The sequence below is a fragment of the Microcaecilia unicolor genome, chromosome 1 (genome assembly GCF_901765095.1).
Source record: "Microcaecilia unicolor chromosome 1, aMicUni1.1, whole genome shotgun sequence".
Lineage (NCBI taxonomy): Eukaryota > Metazoa > Chordata > Amphibia > Gymnophiona > Siphonopidae > Microcaecilia > Microcaecilia unicolor.
The window spans coordinates 268552732-268577532 of NC_044031.1; the positions used below are offsets into that span (position 1 = coordinate 268552732).

Consider the following 24801-nt stretch of genomic DNA (forward strand, 5'->3'; position numbering starts at 1 on the left):
AATCTGGTACGATCACTGGTACTCAGTCACCTGGACTATTGTAACTCACTCTATGCTGGCTGTAAAGAGCAAATACTCAAAAAACTTCAGACAGCTCAGAATATGGCAGCCAGACTAATATTTGGCACACCAAAATACGAAAGTGCGAAACCCTTACGAGAAAAACTACACTGGCTCCCACTAAAAGAACGCATCACGTTCAAACTTTGCACTTTAGTCCATAAAATCATCCACGGTAACGCCCCAGTCTACATGTCAGATCTAATAGAACTACCACCCAGGAACGCAAAAAAATCTTCCTGTACACCCCTCATTCTTCATCCTCCAAAATGCAAGGGTTTGAAATACAAATCAATGCATGCATCTACCTTTTCCTGTACGAGCACGCAGCTCTGGAATGCGCTACCATGCAACTTGAAAACGATCTATGAACTGACCAATTTCCGAAAACTATTAAAAACCTCAACTCGGGCATTCGGCACACACTCAGACGTATCAACCCCCGCCCCCTTCAATACCACACTACAAGCCGTATCTTCGATAGAATTGGATTTATTTTGGCCGCAGCCAGGAACATCAAAATTGTTACAACTTAAACAAATTACATTACATCTTCTACTAATCATTATGCCAGCATGCATTTCTACCCGGGTACACAGCTTCTACACGTAGTTGCATATTCTGGGCCACAGGCCAAGCCGTACCAAGCCCCTGTGGCCCCCTGTGCTGTTTTCCAAGCACCCGACGTCACTTGGTGTCTCCCGTTGAAGGAGGCACCTACCACATTTACAAAATGACGTTCTAGGCCTCCCGGCCGCCCAAGCCAGGAGACAAGCTGTATACACGTTGTTTCCCATTGAAGGAGGCACCTACCACATTTACAAAATGACGTTCTAGGCCTCCCGGCCGCCCAAGCCAGGAGACAAGCTGTATACACGTTGTTTCCTTATAACAAGGCTGCTCACATGCAAGCCTACCATTTGCATCAACTTGATAATTTTCCACACAACTCTTTCTGCAGCAGTAGTTACCCCAAACTTGTAACTGTTATGTGTCAAGCTGCTGTGTACCCATTGCTGGCTGTGCGTAAACATTGTAGTCTAACGCCTCGCTGCGACAAATCTTGCCTCTCAAGTGGGTGGGCGGGTGGGCGTTGCTCTTCTCCTGCTTCCAAATTCAAAAGGACTTCCTGTGCAGTTCAAATTCCTCTCTCCTCCTCCCTTGCTCCTCCCCTTCTTTCCTGCCCCCTCCCCTTGCTACCCCTTGTTTCCCTCCCACTACTACCTCTGCTCTCTAGCTAGGCCCTCCCTGTACCCTCCCCCACACTTCTGTCTTCGCTGGCCTTCAGCCCGGTTGTGGTCGGCCCCCCTTTAATGGGTGTGCCTGGTTCTCAACTCGGGCATTCGGCACACACTCAGACGTATCAACCCCCGCCCCCTTCAATACCACACTACAAGCCGTATCTTCGATAGAATTGGATTTATTTTGGCCGCAGCCAGGAACATCAAAATTGTTACAACTTAAACAAATTACATTACATCTTCTACTAATCATTATGCCAGCATGCATTTCTACCCGGGTACACAGCTTCTACACGTAGTTGCATATTCTGGGCCACAGGCCAAGCCGTACCAAGCCCCTGTGGCCCCCTGTGCTGTTTTCCAAGCACCCGACGTCACTTGGTGTCTCCTGTTGAAGGAGGCACCTACCACATTTACAAAATGACGTTCTAGGCCTCCCGGCCGCCCAAGCCAGGAGACAAGCTGTATACACGTTGTTTCCCATTGAAGGAGGCACCTACCACATTTACAAAATGACGTTCTAGGCCTCCCGGCCGCCCAAGCCAGGAGACAAGCTGTATACACGTTGTTTCCTTATAACAAGGCTGCTCACATGCAAGCCTACCATTTGCATCAACTTGATAATTTTCCACACAACTCTTTCTGCAGCAGTAGTTACCCCAAACTTGTAACTGTTATGTGTCAAGCTGCTGTGTACCCATTGCTGGCTGTGCGTAAACATTGTAGTCTAACGCCACAGGCCACGGCAACGACACCTCGTTTGCCGTGGTCCCCCACCCCTCCTGGCTGCGGTCATGCCCTAACGCTATGGCTTGTATCTATTCGCAAGTCATGTGGGATCGTATGACTTTTAATTCACACATGAATGCCTGAAGCATCCCTCCCTTACCTATACCCTGTTATGGCTACTCTATCGCCCTGGCTCCTCTATCACCCTGACAACCCAGGCTCTCACTGTTCGGTCTCACTGCTGCCCTTCTATGCGCCCACCGCCTTTCCCTGTGCCCAATGTACATACAAGTGATGAGTGACCGCATATCCAAATCCGCTGCAGCTCATTCTGGATATGGATACCTGTAATAGAATATAATGGGAAGCGACATGTTAGCACAGTGCAAGCAACCATTATCACTTTGCTGGGGATGCCTTAATGGGTCCAATGTACCGCTTGTATACACTAGACGGGTCTGATGTAGCGCTTGTATACATTAGGTCGCCATTGGCCCAGTCTTTTGATGGCCTCTATGGACACTCCTAGCGCTGCCACTGCTGTAGCTGCCCTAATCCTAAATGAGTGGGAACTGTACATAGTGTATGAATCAGCAGGCTGGTCTTTGGTCTTTGTTTTAAGTCGGCTTGAAGGTTCAGGACAGGGTATGTCCGTTCCGATCCATTTTGATTTGCGAATAAGTAGGTCAGTTGCCGCGGCTGTAATGGCCGCGTCACGTATTAAGAGGGACATGCCATGGTGGGCATGCTTGTACGTAGCCACCAACTCACTGACTCGCAGAGCACCATGCAAAGCTAATGAGAATGCGCATTTGACTCAACGGCCCTCAAACTCAGTGTCACTTATCTCCTCTAATGATGCAAAGAGACGGCCCATTTCCCTGCCGGTACTGGGTTTTCTTTTACCTGGGTAGGGTACTCCCGGCCTGGCCCATCCTTTCATCAGTCTCGTGACAACAAATGACCTAGCTGGATTTTGGACAGCCACCGCTTTGGCGAGAAAACTGATGGCTGCGAACATGATTGAGACCTGGTTTCTGCTAATTCCCTTCATACATGCCGGGGGCCGGGAATATATCAGTACCACCCTTCTCGTCTAAGTGTTGACTATATGTGCGGTTGTGTATCTTGTCCGCGAGGTATCTGTTAACTATCGCAGCATCGGGTCCCATTTCCGGGTCTGCGCTCTAAAAACGAGAAAGAGCATCCACTATAACCATTCTCCCTGCCTGGTATATGTTTAGCTGTAATCACTGCGGAACTATCTGTCTGCGCACATAACTTGTGGGAAGTGCATGGCGGACAACTACTGCCATATTGTCTGAGGGAATTACAATTGACTTGTGAGATATGCCAGGTCCCCCTAGGAAACATGATATCCTACTTGGTCCCTGCTGAAACCCGAGCTTGCTGCGTACCACGCTCCCTGGAAGTAAATCTGCCGCATCTGTAAAGAAAATGCAGGGCTTCCGTGAGAGTGGGTGAATCGTGCCAAAATGAAATCCCATGGGCCAAGAACCTGCTAAATCTCGCTTGATGTCCTGTGTACGTTTGAGATGAAAATGCGCTTTGTTTGTTCCCAATGTTGCTAAAGCTATTGGGAATCACCCTTATTGCGAAGCCTACTGGACCCAGGAGTTCCTGTACCTGCTTCAGCCTTGCTTTTTTACAGTGCCACCTCGTATTCGCCGCTCTGGCAAGCTTATCAATTTTGTCAGCCGGCAGTCTGGAACATCTAGTTCCAATTCAATACCTATAACGTAAGGATTCGCCGTGGGCCTACTGTTTTTTCAACGGCTAATGGGATGTCCAATTTCTGTGCCAAGTGGATAAAGACCTGTAACACATCCGTCCACTCTTGTGATTCCCGGTCTTTGAACAGGAAGTCCTCCAGATGAGGACCAGAGACCTAGCGGGGGCTAGTTGCTCCACTACCCCGTGCACAAACATGCTAAGCTCTTTGAAGTATGCGCACTAGATGTGGCCACACACGGGGACACATTTATCGCAATAAAACCTCTCCTGGAACCTGACACCTAACAAGGGAAAGGGCTGTGGGTGTAAAGGCAAGGTGCGAAAAGCCGAATCTCCGTCCACCTTAGCCCAATGTGCCTAGTTGCCTTGCCGCCGAATTATTTGAATGGCATTGTCTACAGATGCATATTGTACTGTACAGCTGCTATGGTCAATGTAGTCATTTACTGATGTTCCTATGTGGCGGGACAAATTACGACTGGGCCTACCCTTCCCCAGCTCCTTCCTTGGTATTATGCCTAGCGGAGACACTGTTGTTGCCTTGAAGGGCGGGTCCTCAAACAGCCCCGCTATGCAGCCTAGCAATAGTTCTTTAGTAATCTTGCCTGCAGCTATCTGTTGATGCCTGTGAATCGAGGATTCATTGTTGGGGTAGTGTTGTCACTGTGGTGTTGTCCTCTAATATGGAATCATGCAACCTGATTGGAAACCTGTGGTGATGCACCCGTTCTGTCAGGGTAATGGGCTAACCTTGAAGCTTGATGGCTTCCGGACCCTGTCCTGAGTTAATAGGTTGCTTTCTCCTGTCTCATAAGCTTGATGGGGTGAGCGCTAGCTCCCTCAGTACCCTGTCCCGTGTTACTAGATTGCTGTTCCCTGTCTCTGGGGAGCCTGCCTTGCCCTGCAGCATGCCTGCCCGCGCGGGTGTGTCGGGTGCTAGGTGCAATGTCTGCTGCCTCCGTCCTGCCTTTGTCCTGACGGCATTGCCTGACAGGACTACCACTGGTGCTGACCCGATATGAATGGATTGTCTGCACTGCTTTCTTGTAAATTTAATATCTTAGTTAAGCCATGCCCGTCCCCTAAATATCTCATGCGCTTTTAAAATTATATTCCATATCCCACACCAAGTCCGGGCCCCTTTCCATTTCCTTCACTATAGTGAGTGTCCTAAGTATGTGAACAGCCTACGACCAGTCCATGAAGGACCCGAATATCTTGGGCTTCTTATCTGTTACGCTATCCCTGCCTACGGTACCCTCCTCATGCAACTCCCACACAAGGAGGGAGAAGATATCGATCCACCTGTATTGTGAGAACGGTACCTAATGCATCGCTCCTGTGATTAAGTACTCCCACATCCTGACTGGTCCCCTGTGCACCGGCCGGTGCCACAACCACATTCTGTCCTGCCATATTGGGCTCCGTTACCCATTCTTATCGTCCCGTACTGCATATCTAGTTATGTCATGGTTCTGCGCTGGAAGGAGTGTGGTGCTGTCATTAGACTTACCCCTTGCCGGTACTGGCGGTAGCCCCGCAACTATGGAGGTGGAGTCTGCGGTGCTGCTACCTCCCTTGCAGGCCCCCGCACCGTCTGTGCTTGTGGTGTAGGTCCACTGTGACTTCTAAGGTCTGGGGCCGCAGCACTCCGCGTCTTAGCTGGCGGAGTTTTGGTGGGCCGCTTGGCTGGCCTTGCTGGTGCATATGTCTCCTTCGCACACTACAATGACATTACTGCAATGGAGAGACTAAAAGAATAGACAATTTAAAGCAAAATGACCTCATAATAACTGATTGTGGTGACGCCGGCTTCCCCAATCGCTGCGTGCATCCTATGGTGCCTGTGTAAACTGTACCCTCCTTGCTCACAGCTACATATCCGACTGCGTGCTGTCTGCGCAGTGCGCCCTTCCTTAAATGGCCGGCCTCAAGCCCCACGGGCGATGGCTGTTACATTCAAATTTGGCCTGGTAGTCAAAACGGCTGCCGTATGCAAAATGGGCCGCTAAAATTAAAATGGCCGGGCCCCTGTAAATCCGGCAGATAAATCAGTAAGACCGGTGGTCCTTCTATCAAAATGGCCACCATTTTCAAATTAGCTGCTTTAGTCCATGTGGCCGCTCTAGTCAAAATGGCCGCTAAGTGCACATGGCCCTCTAGGACTAACACTGTTGTACCAACCCTTCCCCCCGTAGACCTGGTCCTAACGGCAGCTGAGAGTAGCATACTGTAACCGATATGTTTTTCCGATGCCCCTAAGTACTGTGTCCCACTATGCTGGCACCAAACGGTATGATATCAATTGTTCCAGCCTATGCCGTGTGTCAATTTTGCTTTTTTGGATTATTTACTTATTCACTTGAAACTTGGCATGAAAGCAGGAAACTAAGTTTAGAGAATTTTTTTTTTAATTATTTTGTTATTCCTCGTGGCTTTTTTCTCCATGCGTGCGGTATCCAAGGTGGCCGCTGCGGTTAAATTTGTATTTGGAATGTCCATTCTAGTGAATTTTAGCGCCATAAAACTGGCCGCCTTTTCCAAATTTTACTGCTAGTCGGAATGGGCGGTGTATTGAAAGTGGCCACCGTTTTTACAATCGGCACTCATGCAAATGGCCACCCTATCGAAATTCACCGCTGCCGTACGTGCCTCTGTAGGTTAATGGCCGACTGTATGGGCGGGCAATTACAACGCGTAGCGAAGCGCATGTCCCGCCAATTTGGGGACTCCCCCTAAGTGGCCCGCAAGAGAAGACCCTGACTAGCGAGGATCGCAATGTGGACGTTTCTGCAAAAACCCGCATCTCAAATATCGCATGGCAGGCCAATCATACAGACATGGCGCCGGTAAGTAACGTTTAGGATGAAGCGTAGTCGACCGAGTAGGAAACACGGCATGGCCGTAGTGCTGCGTGACATGGGCAGCTTATACAACATGGGCGACTTATACCGCACTAAATTTTACCGAATTAGATAACATGGCGTGGCCGACCACAATGGGGCTTGTATAGCTCTGCGTGGCCTGGGTGGCTTATACAGCATGAGCGACTTATACTGCACTCATTTTTGCTGCATTACATCGAAAATCTGGTGTGGCCAGCCATAACGGGGCTTAAGGTCCGTCGCCGTAATGGCATGGACGGCTTATACCGCATTAATTTATCGAATTTGATAACATGGCGTGGCCAGCCACAACGGGGCTCAAAGGTCCGTTGCCGTATAGCGCGTAACTGTCGGCCAAGTATTATTGGCCGGCCATCACCGCATCTTAACATGCGGTGTGCCACTGAGGCAGGAGAAGAGCAAAATTGACGTACCATTAAAGATGTTTTCGTCTCCCTGAGATCGTTTGCATTTCGGTTCAGTGCTGTGCACAAGGTCTTCCAAGTCGTGCCTCAGTGCCGTGCTATGCACTAGGTCTGCCGGATCAACCGAAATGGGCCTAGACACGTGTGCCTGTAGAACAATCAACAGCCATAACGGGTTTTAAGGTCCTTCGCCGTATTGGCATGGACAGCTTATAACGCATTCATTTTTCGAATTAGATAACACGGTGTGGCCGGCCACAACAGGGCTCGAAGGTCTGTTGCCGTATAGTGCGTAACTGTCGGCCAAGTATTAGTGGCCGGCCATCACCGCATCTTAACGTGCGGTGTGCCGCTGAGGCAGGAGAAGAGCAAAAATGACGTACCATTAAAGGTGTTTTCGTCTCCCTGAGATCGTTTGCGCCTCGGTTCAGTACTGTGCACAAGGTCTTCCGAGTCGTGCCTCAGTGCCGTGCTATACACTGCGGATTGTGAGCACTGCATGGCCGGCCAAAAACGGCAACCGTGCTGTGGCAAACCCATCTGCCATGCGCCATGGGCAGCGTATGTGGGACTCTAGCCTAGTGCGCGTAATGCCGTGAGATAGGCAGCTAACCCGAGATGGCCGGCCATCCTGGAAAAGCTAAATGGGGGTCGGCAGGAGAAAGCTAAAATGCCTTGCAGCTGCACAAAGTTTTAAATGTCTACATACCGTAAAATTTGTTCTCAATTTGCTGTAATATCGTGCTCTGCTGTAAGAGCTTCTTTGGCTGTACTCTGCACAAGCTCTGCCCAGGGCAGACACAAAACATGTGCCTGTAAAAATTTCAGGAGCTGCTGCCCAGGGTTGCTCTTCTCCTGCTTCCAAATTCAAAAGGACTTCCTGTGCAGTTCAAATTCCTCTCTCCTCCTCCCTTGCTCCTCCCCTTCTTTCCTGCCCCCTCCCCTTGCTACCCCTTGTTTCCCTCCCACTACTACCTCTGCTCTCTAGCTAGGCCCTCCCTGTACCCTCCCCCACACTTCTGTCTTCGCTGGCCTTCAGCCCGGTTGTGGTCGGCCCCCCTTTAATGGGTGTGCCTGGTTCTATCTCTTCGACAAGATATATCACAAAGATCAACATGCAAATGTATAATCTTCTGAACTTCTAACACTGTCTTATAATGTCTTTTGCTTTCTAGCACTGTCTTATAATGTCTTTGCTTTAACACCATTATATAATTCACCACCATGTAACACAAATCCTTTGTAAACCTAATGTATATGCACAACTATTTCCAATACCCATGATGTATTGTAAGCCACATTGAGCCTGCAAAGAGGTAGGATAATGTGGGATACAAATGCAATAAATAAATAAAATTCTGGCTCATATTGTTCTTTCCTGGGACCTGATTCAGATTTTCTCAGTTTGTGCGATGTTTCACAGTCCCTGGAAGCAGGTCTATCGACTGAAACGCTGTCTTTCACATGAGCACCAGCGTCGGGCAGTAGAAAGTTTTTCATTCAGTGCTGATACTGCATATGCAAATAAGTAGTCGCTATTTATTTGTCTTATCATGGGTTGTTTGCTCAAGGATTTGGTAGCATTTCATACTGAATAAATGCTATATTTTTTATTTTTATTTATTTATTTATTGCATTTGTATCCCACATTTTCCCACCTATTTGCAGGCTCAATGTGGCTTACATTGTTCCGTCATGGTGATCGCCATTTCCGGTATGAGGAATTTTTCAAACGTTATCTTTGAATATTTGTTGATATATGGTATTCAAATAAAGTAATTAATCTTGCATTTTTATAGAGGTTTTGGGTCTGGCTCGGCAAGTGATTGATGTCACACACTAGGCTCAACGGTTTGAAATAGCTAAGCGTTATAGGAGTCCTAATAGCCTGGCCACTGGTTTATATCTGATGCCACCTCCGCTCCCTTTTCTCCTCTTTTTTTCTTTTATCTTGCTTTCCTTTTTTTCCTCACATCACAGTGCCTTTTGCTCCCTTTTTCATATTTAATGTCCCTTTTAAGAATGCTCATTGTTTCAGTACTTCTCTTTGCATGCTCAAATAAACTGCTCTAGTTTTTATTTTCCATTTTAAGCATGGATTTTCTTACATTGCACTGGGATTGATGTAGTATGCCTTCCATATACCCACCACTTTTTTTTGACAGCCTGCTTTGATGTAGTATGTTGTATGCCTTTCATACATCTACCATTATTATTTTTTGTTCTTGTCAGCCTGCTGTGTTCTGACACTCTTTATCCACAAGTCTTTTATTTACATACACAGTCACACTGTTTTCACATGTTTTTCCCTCCCTTCATTATACATAAGTACATAAGTAATGCCATACTGGGAAAAGACCAAGGGTCCATCGAGCCCATCATCTTGTCCACGACAGCGGCCAATCCAGGCCAAGGGCACCTGGCAAGCTTCCCAAATGTACAAACATTCTATACATGTTATTCCTAGAATTTTGGATTTTTCCAAGTCCGTTTAGTAGCGGTTTATGGACTTGTCCTTTAGGAAACCGTCCAACCCCTTTTTAAACTCTGCTAAGCTAACCGCCTTCACCACATTTTCCGGCTCAATGTGGCTTGGGTAACATAGTTTTGTGGTATATTTTCATAGTTTTTGTTTCGATGTATTTTTGTTTTTTCTGGATCTGTACTCCATGATATATCCTTAGACAGTGCAGTCAACTCCCCTTTTTAGATGCTTAATTATGCATGCATGATGCACATGATCTACATACATTTGGGTTGTATGCGAAGTTTTTACTTTGGTGGCTTTTTAAATGGCTGTGGGATGCCTGTAATTGTATTTTTATTTCCGCATAGCAGAATACTTGGTTGACTTTGTTGCACCATGGCACTTCAATGTTTAGAAGATGCGTATCTTTATATTTGGTTATTTCTTCTTTTTTAAAACGTGCACTGCCCTTCATGTTTGGGCTTTTATGTACATTATGATTACATTATTGAGAATCAACAGCATAGCTATATCTATGAGAAGGGTGAAATGTGGCATTTCTAAAGTAAAGAGACTTCAGAGGCACTAATAGGCAGATGATAAAAAGCTCCGCTCTGTTCCAAACAGTGCTCTAAAAATAGCGCTGGAACAGCATGGGGCTTTACCGGACCTATGATCAGAGATAATTGCATGCAAATTTAAGCATGCAATTCTCTCTGATCATGGGGTAGAAGTGCGGGAGGATTATGCCTGAGCAAGTACCCAATGTACTTGACAATCCTCCCGCACTTGTTTGACCCCAACTACCCCCGCCTGAGCCAAACAAAACGGGATCTGGAGGTCCAGTGGTCCTCCCGTCCCTCAACCCCCCCCCCCCCGACACAGGTTCTGGGGGGGGGTCTGGAGATTCGATGGATCTCCAGCCCCCCTAAATTCCCCCAGCATCCCTCTGATGCCCCTGGTGGCCCAGCGGACTACGAGTAAAGAACCCTGACCCGACCCGACCCCCCCTCACCACAACATGGGGGTTGAAGTCCGGTGGACCTCAGGTACCCCTGACCCCCCGACATAGGTTCAGGGGGGCTGGAGATCCAGTGGGTCTCCAGCCCCCTTAATCCTCCCCAGCATCCCACCGATGTCCCTGGTGGCCCAGTGGGCTGTGGGTAAATCACCCCCTCACCTGGTGGTCTAGTGGCCCTTCCCCATCCCTCTACCTGCAGTTGGAGGAGGTAGGTGGCCTCCCTCCTCTTCCATTGGCGCTGCCTGCAAAATGGCGGCACCCAGCCCTGCCCAGTGCATCCTTATATGGTGTAAAGCCCTGCCAAGCGCATCCCAGGATGCACAGGACAGGGCTGGGTGCCACCATTTTGCAGGTGGCGCCGATGAAAGAGGAGGGAGGCCACCTCCCTCCTCCAATTGCAGGTAGGGGGGTGAGGGTGGGCCACTAGACCACCAGGTGGGGGGTAATTTACCCATGGCCCACTGAGCCACCAGGGACATCAGTGGGATGCTAGGGGGTGTTAGGGGAGTCTGGAGACCCACTGGATCTCCAGCCCCCCTGAACCTGTGTTGGGGGGTCGGGGGACTAGAGGTCCACCGGACCTCCAGCCCCCTCTTGTTGGTGGGAGGGGGGATGGTCGTGTCAGGTTTCCTGCTGGGGCTGCTGCATTGGGGGGAATGGGGACAAGCTGGCATGCACCATTCCTCCCCAATGGCCTGCAAACCCTAATGCCAGCTCCAAGCTGGTGTAGGGTTTGCCACGTCCAGCGTGCCAATCTTTGGCACGCTGATCGCTGATCACTGGGGATGAATAGGTTTAGCATGCATTTGCATGCTACTTGCACTGAGCCCTGTTTTGCATGCATTTGCATACGCACTCAGGGGCTCTGATCATGGGGTGGTAGCAAATGCAGGTGCTAGTATGACGCCAACAGCCTTTAGCGCCTGCGTTTGCTTCTGATCATCGGCCCATAAGTATAAGATTACCATGGCCCCTGAAGGTTAGTTTTTATGCTTTCTTCTTATATTGAGTTTTATTTTATTTATGCTTTTAACCCCTTTTATTTCTTGCCTCAGGTTTCTTTTGTGTGGCCATTGGTCTTATTCAGCACTCTCCCCCGGATTCTAAATATATCATGCCTAGTGTTCCATGTCGAAATCTAAGCGTATTCTATAACAGCGTGCGGATCTTAATTGATTTAAGTCAATTAGTATTGATAACAGCACTTAAAAAGCAATAATGAGCACTAATTGGCAATAATTAGAATTTACATGCACAACTCACTAAACATTCTGTAACGCAGAGCGCCTAAATTCTAATGCACGCAGCCAAAAGGGGTATGGTTATAGGCAGGGAAATGGGCATTTCACAGGCGTTCCAAAATTTACATGCAATGTTATAGAATATGCCTCTCTGCGCCTAAATCTACATGCTGGTATTTATGCCACATTTCCCTTCGTGTATATGGATGCACATAGTTTTAAGCGCTGTGATATCAATTAAGCATATTGTATATACCACACTTAAATCTAGGTGCTGCTTATAGAATATGCTTAGGCAGAAATTTATTCTGCGCGGAGTTTTCAGGCACCAAATCTAGAACATGGCCCTGTTATGTTTTAATTTGCTCCTTGACTTGTTATGTAATACACATTTTTGCCTTCTCTGTACCTTCTTTTCATTTTTGGGTCATTCTTTTGAATCTATTTCACACAAATGTACACACACACACACTCATACACATATTTGCACATTTTATGTAGGAACAAGATGACATATATATTTATTTTTTGGCACTTTCCTGCTCTTGGGTAATCCACTATCTATTCTGGAGTGAGATAGGGACACAGGGCAATGCTGGAAAAGGGGTGAGATATGAACACTGAGTGGTAATGCTGGAAAAAGGGTGACGTGGAGGGGCATAATCGAACGGGGCGCCCAAGTTTTCCTGAGGGCGTCCTCGCGAAGGGGCAGGGAAACCCGTATTATCGAAACAAGATGGGCGGCCAAATTTCGTTTCGATAATATGGTCGGGGACGCCCAAATCTCAACATTTAGGTCGACCTTAGAGATGGTCAACATAAATATTGAGATGGTCGACCTTAGAGATGGTCGTCCCCGGTTTTTGGCCATAATGGAAACCGAGGACGCCCATCTCAAAAACGTCTAAATCCAACTCATTTGGTCATGGGAGGAGCCAGCATTCGTAGTGCACTGGTCCCCCTGACATGCCAGGACACCAACTGGGCAACCTAGGGGGCACTGCAGTGGACTAACTGATGCACTAACTGAACAGAAAAAGCCCTTCCCTTACCGATCCCTTAGTGATTCGGAAAGGAACGGGCATGCATGAAGGAAATCACATGCAAATTAGCTGCTCACTGTTAGCTCATTTACATACAATTTCCTTCCTAAGGAGGGGAAGCCAGTGCAGAGCAGCCAAACATTATGCTGCATGTATAATAGCCATCTACAACCTTTGAAAAATACAAGTCCAGGTGAAAACGTCCCAAGTGCTCGTCAGGGACGTCTTTTTTTTTTTTTTTTTTAGAGTATGGGTGATGGCAGTTGAGGACGTCCAAAATGTAGATGTATCTGTGAGAAGGATGTCCATGCCTGAGTGTTTCTGTGAGAAGGATGTCTATGCCTTTGCTATGCCTCTGACACCCCCTTTAATTATTTGGATTACAAGTAGCAGCAGTGGGATTTGAACTGGGCACCTCTGGATTGCAAGACCAGTGCTCTAACCACTAGGCTACTCCTCCACTCCACTCCCTTGAAATTTGGCTGTCCCTGTGGGGGGGGGGGGGGGGCAGTTCAGGACATCCAAAATGTTTGAAAGAAGGATGTCCATGCCTTCATTATGCCTCCGCTGACACACTCACACCTCCCCCCCTCAGGGACCTGCATACTGCTGCGATGGTCCTGAGTATGATATTTGAGGCTGGCAAAAAAAGATTTTAAAGTTGTTTTTTTCAGGGTGGGAGGGAGTTAGTCACCACTGGGGGAGTCAGGGGAGGTCATCCCCGATTCCCTCCGGTGGTCATCTGGCCAGTTCGGGCACCTTTTTGAGGCTTGGTCGTAACAAAAAATGGACCAAGTAAAGTCGCCCAAGTTCTCGTCAGGGACGCCCTTCTTTTTTCCATTATCGCTCAAGGATGCCCATTTAGATACGCCCCAGTCCCGCCTTCGCTACGTCTCCGACACGCCCCAGGGAACTTTGGTCATCCCTGCGACGGGAAGCAGTTGGGGATGCCCAAAATCGGCTTTCGATTATGCCGATTTGGGCGACCCTGAGAGAAGGACACCCATCTCCCGATTTGTGTCGGAAGCATAGCGAAGGCAGGACTGGGGCGTACCTAACAGATGGGCATCCTCGAGTGATAATGGAAAAAAGAAGGGCGACTCTGATGAGCACTTGGGCGACTTTACTTGGTCCATTTTTTCTTGCAACCAAGCCTCAAAAAGGTGCCGAACTGACCAGATGACCACCGGAGGGAATCGGGAATGACCTCCCCTGACTCCCCCAGTGGTCACTAACCCCCTTCCACCTCAAAAAACTTTTTAAATATATTTTGCCAGCCTCTGTGCCAGCCTCAAATGTCATACCCAGCTCCCTGACAGCAGTATGCAGGTCCCTGAAGCAGTTTTAGCACTTCAGGCAGGTGGACCCGGGCCCAGCCCCCCCCCCCCCACCTGTTACACTTGTGGTGGTAAATGTGATCCCTCCAAAACCCACCACAAACCCACTGTACCCACATGTAGGTGCCCCCCTTCACCCCTTAGGGCTATGGTAGTGTTGTACAGTTGTGGGTAGTGGGTTTTGGGGGGCTCAGCATACAAGGTAAGGGAGCTATCCACCTGGGAGCAATTTCTGAAGTCTACTGCAGTGCCCCCTAGGGTGCCTGGTTGGTGTCCTGGCATGTGAGGGGGACTAGTGCACTATGAATGCTGGCTCCTCCCACGACCAAAGGGCTTGCATTTGGTCGTTTCTGAGATGGGCATCCTCGGTTTCCATTATCGCCGAAAACCGGGGACGACCATCTCTAATGTCGACCTAAATGTTGAGATGGCCGCTCATCTTGTTTCGATAATACGGTTTCCCTGCCCCTTCGCCGGGACGTCCTGTGAGGACATCCTCAGGAAAACTTGGATGCCCGGTTCAATTATGCCCCTCCATGCCACCTACTATTTCAAACTCATTTCGTGAATTTTTCAGATAACATATGTCATCCTCTCTACACATTTCACTTTCCTCCATTATTCTGTGGATAGCGTTACATGTCAAGCATGAACAATCTCATCAGAAACAAAGCATGTCAACTTATCCATTTGAGCACTAGGATTGAATGCTCTGATAGCTTAGAACTACATTCTACTAAAGCACCTAGCACATGAAGGGACAAGGAGATAAAATGGGATACTCACTTCCTCATTTATCAGTCATCGGCTTTCAAAATTTCATGACCATATTGGCAGCTGAACAGTGGTAGTAGCTCTCCAGCCTAGTTCCACCTGTAGGGTTTGAATCCTGCTGGAAATGAATAGAAGACAAATATACTGGGTGAACAGGTGTTTGAGGATGTTTTTCAGGTTAGGATAACATGTCTATGGCAGCAACTCATTTTCTGTGCTTAAAAAAATAGACTATAAGGAATATTTTGATGGTGTTTTTCATAGCCTTTTAAAAAACTTACATATAAAACTTCCCCCCCCTCCCCCCCACACTATTCATAAAAGTATTTTTGCTGAATAGAGTTAATTTCAAGGCAAAAAAAATGTGTGGTACTGTATCTATGTATTAAGTGCTTGCTGTTACCCTGCTGGTCAGATTTTCAAAGGGAAACCCCATATGGGGGTTTTATTTCAAGATTGGGCTTACAGTTTTACAGGTACAACATAAAGCCCTTTGTGTGACTTTAAAATTTCCCCCTTTTTCATTTTTTTTAAAGAATATATTTGAACATCTGCTTTTATGAGAATTAGGATTTGGCAAAACCTGATGAATACTTTCTACTATTCAGCCCAAAAAGCAAAAGAGAAATTTAGTGAAACATTCTTTACTGTTTATCTTTTACCAAACTCATTGTTTTTTTCTTTCATTCTTTGTTGTATTTGACAGAAAAGTCCTAAAAGAAATTTCTGTTGGCGACTTAAATCCAAATGAAACTGTTCAAGCAAACTTGGAAGCCCAGCTACTCTCCAAACTGGATCATCCAGCCATTGTAACGTTTTATGCCAGCTTTTTGGAGAAAGAAAGTTTTTGTATCATAACTGAATATTGTGAGGTAAGAATTATTTGAAACGTATGTTCTTGAGCAAAATAGTATCCAATTAAAAAATAAGGAGGTCTTTTACTAAAGGTTAGCTCGAGTTATCTGCAGCAGGGCCTGTAGGAATAAAATGGCCTGCTAACTCGAGCTAAGCTTTAGTAAAAGACCCCCTAAGAATAGTTTACAGTTAACGAAGGGCTATTACAGTGCCTTGAAAAAGTTTTCAGTTTTGTACAATTTTCACATTCTGATGTCTAAATAATATTAAACCAAATGCATCAATGTGGGAGTTTGTCTCACTTTCACCTGTACAACTCTTTCAGCTGCTCTGGTCCTGCCCTTGTGGAAACAGGAAATGAGGGCGGGACCAGAGCTGAGAGAGAGAAGGGAAAATTGAACTAAGGGCCGAGCCTGCATGCTTTTTACCGCTGCTGCTGCCGGCCGCCATAACCCCGACGTTGTAAGTCAAGATGACTTTTAAAATTTGGAACTCGAAGGGAGGGAGGGAGGAAGGGAGGGACCCTGGAACTCGGAGGGAGGGACGACGACCCTGGAACTTAGAGGGAGGGAAGGAACGAACTTCTGGTGGGTGAAATATTGGGGGTGCTCGAGCACCCACAGCACCCACGGAGTCGGCGCCTATGTCCACATATAGGATTGGCAGTTTTCTAAAAGCTTAAGAAATGTTTTTTATGACTATTATTGTTGTTATAAATTGCTTTCTGATTTACATAGTCTTGTGTACTATTCAAAAGTGCACTATCCCTGGGATTCGGTATATGGTGCCTTAATTTCTGTGTGGCAATCGAAGCATACTCTATAACAATGCATGTAACTTAATTGGTTAACTAGCTAATCAGTGCTGTGAATAGTATATTAACAAGCAATTAGCACTAACTGGCATTAATTAAGATCTACGTGCACAACTCGCTAAGCGTATTCTGTAATGTGGTGCGCTTAAATTCTCAGTCGCATAGTTGTAAAGGGGTGTGGCCATGGGCAAGGTGTGGTCGTTTCTAAAATCTATGCACGTTATTGTAGAATACACCTGCTCTGCACCTAATTTAGGCACACAGTAAAACATGATGTAAATGGCCACAACTACATTTGGTTGCGTGGAGCGGCACTCGGCATTATTCTATATACCACACGGAATGGTAAGCCTATTCTATAAAATTTAGGTGTACTTTACAGAATATGCCTAGGTGTATTTTTTTTCCGCATGGAATTTTCAGGCGCCATATGTAGAATCTAGCCCTATTTGTGAAAATAGTACAAAATACTGGGAAATGCAAAATCAAATCAATTCTTGTAAACTGCTAATATCCCCTTTCCAGGGTTCAGTGTGGCTTACATTCTAGGCAAGACAAAAGCCAATAATGTTAGAGTGAGACATGAGAACAATTAGAGACCATTGGTGTAATGCATGAGACCAAAAACATTATAAGAAAGGATAATGGATGATACTAGGAGGTACAAGTCAATGGATTGTTATTCATAAAAAGTCTATTTAAATTTGGCATTAATGAACTGCTGCAGTGCAGATTCATGCAAAGTAACTCATTAATGCCAAAAGCAGTGAAAATGAACACATTAAAAAAATTTCACTTAAGAAGTGTCCCTTATGACAGCAGTAGCATTTAAATGGCCCAAGTGGCTTGAATTGGAGGCCTCGGGCCAATCCTTATTGTTCTAGTGACCCCTTTAACTCTCCTCCCAAGCCCCAACTTGGTTCCTGTGATCTTACCCATCCCTAATGTGGAGCATAAATGTTGAAAAAAAATACCCCCTAGAAACCCTGCTTTTTAAGCCCAGCCTTTTTTAAAGGATAAAAGCTGTGCCTCTTTGGGAACCCTCATCCTCTCACTATTTCCTGGGACCCCAACTTACCCCAGGGGTTCAGGGGAGATTGGGGGCAGGAGTGATCTTCCTTGGTGACTGCTGCTTTAGCAATAGCATCCCAGAATTACTATCAGGGGTCATGCTGCTCAATAAGGGAGCATTCCTTAACAGTGACATGAGCTGTACTATTTACTGTGTGCATAGGCGCCAACTCCGTGGGTGCTGTGGGTGCTCGAGCACCCCCAATATTTCGCTGACCGGAAGTTCCCAAAGTCCCTCCCTCCGAGTTCCAGGGCCCCCACGCCCGTCTGGCCATCCCTCCCAAGCAGAAACAGGAAATGAGGGCGGGACCAGAGCTCAGAGACAAACGAAGAAAGGCTGAAGCGCGAGCATGCACGCTTTTCACTACGTGCAGCTGGCACCTTAACACCCCGACGAGGTAAGAAGATGGATTTTAAAATTTGGACGGAGGGAGGGAGGGATGGAGGGGTGAACGCGGGGGGGGGGGGGGGGGCTCTGGAACTCGGAGGGAGGGAGGGATGGACAGATGGGCGGGGGGGGGGGGGGGCCCTGGAACTCAGGGGGGAGGAGGGAATGCACCACCTCTAAAAAAAAAAATTGAGCACCCCCAATCATTTTAAAAAGTCGGCTCCTATGACTGTGTGTGTTCTGAGTATACTTTTAAAATGGGTATATCAGTAACTGCAATAACCTCACATCAGTAGTGCACAACTACATGAGCTGCTTTCTCTTCAGGGGAAAATGAAACATGAAAATACATGGGGCCATTTATTGAAAACTCACTTCTTCAATCTAGCCTTTAAGGAAATAAGCACCCTTCTCAAATAAGCTCATGGCATAAATTTTTACCCTATCCCACTTCCCACTACTCCTGTCTATCCCAGCTAATCCTAGCCCTTACTTTTTCCTCCATATTTCAAGTGTCTAGCTTAAATCACTAAGGACTTCTTTTACAAAGCCAAGCTACAGATTCTCAGTGCGGCAAATGAGAGGAAGCCCATTCAGTTCCTGTGGGCTTCCTCTCATTTGCCACGCGGCTTTGTAAAAGAAGCCCTCAGTATTTAATTGCATCTGCTCCTAACTCAAGTTTTACTGGTCTAACTTTATATGATGTATTTTACTTTATGTTAATATATTTTGAACATGTTCATGCTTTTCTAATTGTTATCTAAGCCACATTGAACCCAAATTCTACTCGGGCTAATGTGGGATATAAATGTCATAAATAAATAATAATACATGTATGTGAAGATTTCCACAGATTGGTGTGAATGCTAAGAATAAATTACATCTAGGGAGCGGAAAACCAAAATTAGGTTCTTGAGTTCACCAACCCCTTGTTTGCTGATAATGAAACTAGGAGAATTCTATAATAAATAATGGTTTACTAAGTTGTGCAAGCGTCTATGTGCACCCAATGTGCGCCAAAATGAAGTTACCCCTCGGCTACTGTGTGACTCTTGTGGTAATTTCATTTTTGCTGCGCGTCCGATATGTGTGACTGAAAAATTATTTTTGGACGCATGTATCGGATGTGTGCCAAGTGGCATTTGGCACATGTAGGTCATTACCACCCAGTTACCGCATGAGACTTTACCGCTAGGTCAATGGCTGGCGGTAAGGTCGCAGACCCAAAATGGACATGCATCAATTTTGATTTTGCCACATGTCCATTTTCTGCAAAAAGTTTAAAAAGGACTTTTTTTACAGGCGCACTGAAAAATGGATTGGCGTGTACCCAAAACCTGCGCCTACACTACTGCAAGCCATTTTTCCGTGTATAGTAAAAGGACCTCATAAATTGCAAACAGAGGTAAAGATTTCTAGGACAGTTTCTAAGAATCCCTAATCCCTATTATTCCTAATATAGGGGCCCTTTTACTAACCTGCACTAAATCATGGCCGCAACTGAGGCCAATTTTAGCACAGCTGTAAAATGGCCACGTTTTCCATTTTCTCTATTAATGGCCACTTGCGAACTTCTCCATTTGCGTGTGACCATTAGTACTGACATCTATTTTCTAGGCGGTAAGGGCTCCTGCGCTAATACCGTGCTATTTGGTTGTCGTGTGGCAATGTAGCTGTGTTAATCAATTAGCAAAGAACATGCCTACTCTCCACTCCCGAATGCCCCAGCACTAAAAACTAGAAAGTATTTTTAATGAGTGGGAAGTGAGTGGGGGATGCCTGAGTGCACGCCACAGTAGTGGTTTTTAACCTGCGGTAAGCATGTGTTAGTGTTTACTGCAGCTTAGTAAAAGGGCCCCATAGATACTTAGGCCTAATGAAAGCAATACGTTACCTTTGATTAACACACTCACACTCCAGATTCTGGCAAAAAGCCAGCTGTAAATGTGATCACAGAACTTAAAATATACACCCTGTAGATGTCAGAGCCACCTTCTTCACAATGGTAATGGGATGAGCAACAGGCCTCTCACAGAAAGTGATGCCTTGAGGTGGTGGTTTTTTCTCTGATCTTTGCATGTTTATATTTATAGTTTGTTATTAGCCTATGTAGTATGGTGTAATGGTTAGCACACTGACCTTTGATGCTTCAGAAAGATGCTACAGAATGAGGTTCGTCCCACTGTAGCAGCTGTCACCATGCGCATCTTAATTATGTCAGCTGGCTAGAGTAATGAATAGAGAGATTTTGCTTTGGAGAACAGACCCATCCAGGAGTGGCCTGACAGTGAGTTGGGCTCCTGGGGTACAAAGGGACATGTGCCCCTCACCACCTACCAAAATGGATGAAACTAGATGGAAGTCAGGGGAAGTAGTTGCCATGGATCGTTGGACGCTGCCCCATTGTCTCATGGTAATTCTTCACCTGGAGGATGTGTGTCTGGGAAATCCCAGACTGGTTACTGTGTCTCCTGGGTGTGAGAGGTCTCCAAGAGAACTGTCTGTGGTCAGGTGTGCCATACTGAATTATTGTGTTTGGTGTCAGGGTGAATGGGAGAGGGAGTTGGCCTTGGTGCCATTTGATAGATGTTTTACAGAATTGTTTTAGGTGGTAGTCATGGCTGAGTGGTTAAGGCGATGGACTAAATATCCACTGGGGTCTCCCCATGCAGGATCAAATCCTGCTGACTACGGGGCTGTAAGTTTGTACTGCTGGAGGATGTGGTGACAGTGGTTAGTGTATCTGGGTTTAAAAAAGGTTTGGACAAATTCTTGGAGGAAAAGTGAGGACATGGACATGGGGGGAAGCCACTGCTTGCTCTGGGATTGGTAGCATGGAATGTTGCTACTAATTGGGTTTTTGCTAGGTACTTGTGACCTGGATTGGCCACTGTTTTAAATAGGATACCGAGCTAGATGGACCATTGGTCTGAGCCAGTATGGCTATTCTTTTGTTCTTCAAATCACAATAGCATCGTGGCTGCTGGTATTTGTTAACAGAATTGTGCCAATCATTTAAAGGCCTGCCACATCAACTTTTAGTTATCCTGAGATAGAGGAAATTCCCTTCTCAATGATTGTCTTGAATCATCTGTGCTGCATACCAGCTGAGTCATTGTACACTCTGTTCCCGGAGCAGGGTCACCGTCTTTATTCTTGGCTGATGAAGTGCAGTGAACATCCTTCAACAGAGAGAACCCATGTTGATAGTTTCAGGCCTTTGACTCAGGCTGAGTCAGATTTAGCTCTGTGATGTGCTTTTGCTAAGAATTTCAACTTACAATGTGTTCAATTCTGGTCGCCGCATCTCAAGAAAGATACAGTAGAATTGGAAAAGGTGCAGCGAAGGGCGACTAAAATGATAACGGGGATGGGACGACTTCCCTATGAAGAAAGACTAAGGAGGCTAGGGCTTTTCAGTTTGGAGAAGAGACGGCTGAGGGGAGAAGTGATAGGGGCATATAAAATAATGAGTGGAGTGGAACAGGTGGATGTGAAGCGTCTGTTCACGCTTTCCAAAAATACTAGGACTAGGGGGCATGCGATGAAACTACAGTGTAGTAAATTTAAAACAAATCGGAGAAAATGTTTCTTCACCCAACGCATAATTTAAACTCTGGAATTCGTTGCCGGAGAACCTGGTGAAGGCGTTTAGCTTGGCAGAGTTTAAAAAGGGGTTAGACGGTTTCCTAAAAGACGTCCATAAACCACTACTAAATGGACTTGGGAAAAATCCACAATTCCAGGAATAACATGTATAGAATGTTTGTACGTTTGGGAAGCTTGCCAGGTGCCCTTAGCCTGGATTGGCCGCTGTCGTGGACAGGATGCTGGGCTCGATGGACCCTTGGTCTTTTCCCAGTGTGGCATTACTTATGTACTTATGCACAATTGACCCTATGTCAGGACTAAAAATATACAGAATATATCTTTATGCAGTTTAGCAGCATAAAACTAAAATTATTTTTTTTAATGAAAACATTTACATTTTTCCTTATATATGGAGACTTTAAGCAATCATTTAACCTCAAAACATTGAAGATGCTATTTTGAATTAAACATGTATTTAAAATAGTAATCTTTAGTAAAGCTAGGGTACTGTTGGGCCTATTCAAGAAAAATAATGCTGAAACTTTTTAGCATTGCAAGGGCTAAAGGTTTGAACATGTACACTAAAAAAGGCAATTAATGGACAATTCTATTATAAGTGCTAAAAAATAGCCTCGAAAGCATATAAACTCAATTGGGGTGCATGCTAATCCAAACATATGTATCTTGGCACATGGAATTTTTTACAACTCCTATGCATGTTGTAACCAGGTACCTCTCTTGTGCAGCCAAGGATAGAACAATCTCCTCCAGCCACAGGCTCCAGGATTCAATACAGGTTTACAGGCTTCAGTCTGGGCTGTTTATCCAGTGCACAATAAACAGCAATTCAATTCCCAAGACAAACAGTTCTTTCAGTTCATCATCACAGTTCAGTCACCAAGCAGCAGTTTCTACCTTCTATCCTCTTTACCTTCAGGAGAGTTCAATATTTTAGGGACTCCTTCTACCCAAGGGTTTCCCCCTGCATCAGCTTCACGGTGGATTCAATACTTTTGGGACTTCCTCTCACCCAAGGAATTTCAGCCTGCTTCAGTACTTTAGGGACCTCCCTGCCCAAGGATTCTCAGCCTGCAAATACTTTAGGGACCTCCCTGCCCAAGGGTTTTCAGCCTGCAACTGCTTCTCTCCTCCTGCTTCTCTCTCCTGAACTGAACTCTCCTGGGACTCCTTCCCACCTGCCTAATCAATCCCTGGCTTCAACTACCACAACCAATCATTCTCCTTCCATTAGCTTCCCCACACCCATACCAGCTGAGTTGAGCTTTAAACTAATGAGACCAATGATGAGCTCCTGCACATAGGGTTTCCTAACTCTCTTCCACCTAGTGGCAGCCACTCTACCCAACCTGCCAGCTTACACCCATGTCTTCCCTGATTGCAGCTAGGAGTCTAGTCCGGGTTCTTCATCTCCCCCTCTGGCTCCTTGCCTGCAATGCCTTCTGGGACTTGTATTTCAGACTGAAACTGCCTTAACCCAACTATCCTGGAGGTGACTTTATCACATACCCCCCCACTTAAGAAATTGCGAGTCCCTTTGGGACCTTCCCAGGGATTCGCAATTTTCGAGAGGGCCTCACTATCTTAAGATCTCATGGAGATTCTGGCTGAAGCCACCAGCTTCCACTCCCAGCTTCTGCTCCTAGCTCCCAGCATCCAGCTCCCAGCCTCTGCTCCCAGCATCCAGCTCCCAGCCTCTGCTCCCAGCTCCCAGCATTCAGCTCCCAGTGTCCAGCTCTCAGCATCCCGCTCCAGATCTCCACTCCGGCTCCGGCTTTTCCCTCCGGCTCCACCGCATTCACCCTGTAAAGCCAAAAAAAAGAAAGAGACCCAAGTGCGATATCTTTACACTGGTCCCCCTTTCACGCCAGCCTGGTCCACTCCTGGTCTTCCCCACTTCTCTTTATCCAGCCTTGGCCCCCCTAGGTACCTCTTACCTGAGGCATCCAGCATTTAAGCATTTAGGCCACCACGACCAGACTCTCTGGCTTGCATGGATCCATGTTCAGTCCCATCTGGGAAAGTGCCATTTGTAACCAGGTACCTCTCTTGTGCAGCCAAGGATAGAACAATCTCCTCCAGCCACAGGCTCCAGGATTGAATACAGGCTTACAGGCTTCAGTCTGGGCTCTTTATCCAGTGCACAATAAACAGCAATTCAATTCCCAAGACAAACAGTTCTTTTAGTTCATCATCACAGTTCAGTCACCAAGCAGCAGTTTCTACCTTCTATCCTCTTTACCTTCAGGAGAGTTCAATATTTTAGGGACTCCTTCTACCCAAGGGTTTTCCCCTGCATCAGCTTCACAGTGAATTCAATACTTTTGGGACTTCCTCTCACCCAAGGAATTTCAGCCTGCTTCAGTACTTTAGGGACCTCCCTGCCCAAGGGTTTTCAGCCTGCAAATACTTTAGGGACCTCTCTGCCCAAGGGTTTTCAGCCTGCAACTGCTTCTCTCCTTCTGCTTCTCTCTCCTGAACTTAACTGAACTCTCCTAGGCCTCCTTCCCACCTGCCTAATCAATCCCTGGCTTCAGCTACCACAACCAATCATTCTCCTTCCATTAGCTTCCCCACACCCATACCAGCTGAGTTGAGCATTAAACTAATGAGACCAATGATGAGCTCCTGCACACATGGTTTCCTAACTCTCTTTCCACCTAGTGGCAGCCATTCTACCCAACCTGCCAGCTTACACACATGTCTTCCCTGATTGCAGCTAGGAGTCCAGTCCGGGTTCTTCATCTCCCCCTCTGGCTCCTTGCCTGCAATGCCTTCTGGGACTTGTATTTCAGACTGAAACTGCCTTAACCCAACTATCCTGGAGGTGACTTTATCACAATGTATATGTGTACAGTATCCTCTAAATTCAATAAATGGTGTCTAAAGTTGGGCATATCCTAAAGTTGTGGAGTATCCTTGAAGGATACTATTCAAACAGGACATTTAGGGAATTCCAACAATGGTGAAAGCCAGAAATGTTTAAGGAGAGAGCAGGGCATTATCCCCATCAATTTCTAAGCAGTTTGTAGATGCAAGAACCCCCCTCCCCCACACACCCACACACACACAATTTGAAGTGTCTA

At 46.4% G+C, this 24801-nt stretch overlaps 1 protein-coding gene and 1 non-coding gene across 2 annotated transcripts in view; both read left to right on the forward strand.

Moving 5' to 3' along the window:
• NEK11 (NIMA related kinase 11) overlaps window positions 1-24801 on the forward strand; it is a 489228-nt gene that overhangs the window by 129064 nt on the left and 335363 nt on the right. Inside the window, 1 exon segment of the mRNA XM_030206452.1 lies at window positions 15685-15850. Within this exon segment, the coding sequence (XP_030062312.1) occupies window positions 15685-15850 (166 nt within the window).
• Window positions 20718-20799, forward strand: TRNAF-AAA. The gene has a single exon. It is a non-coding gene; the product is annotated as a tRNA-Phe (tRNA).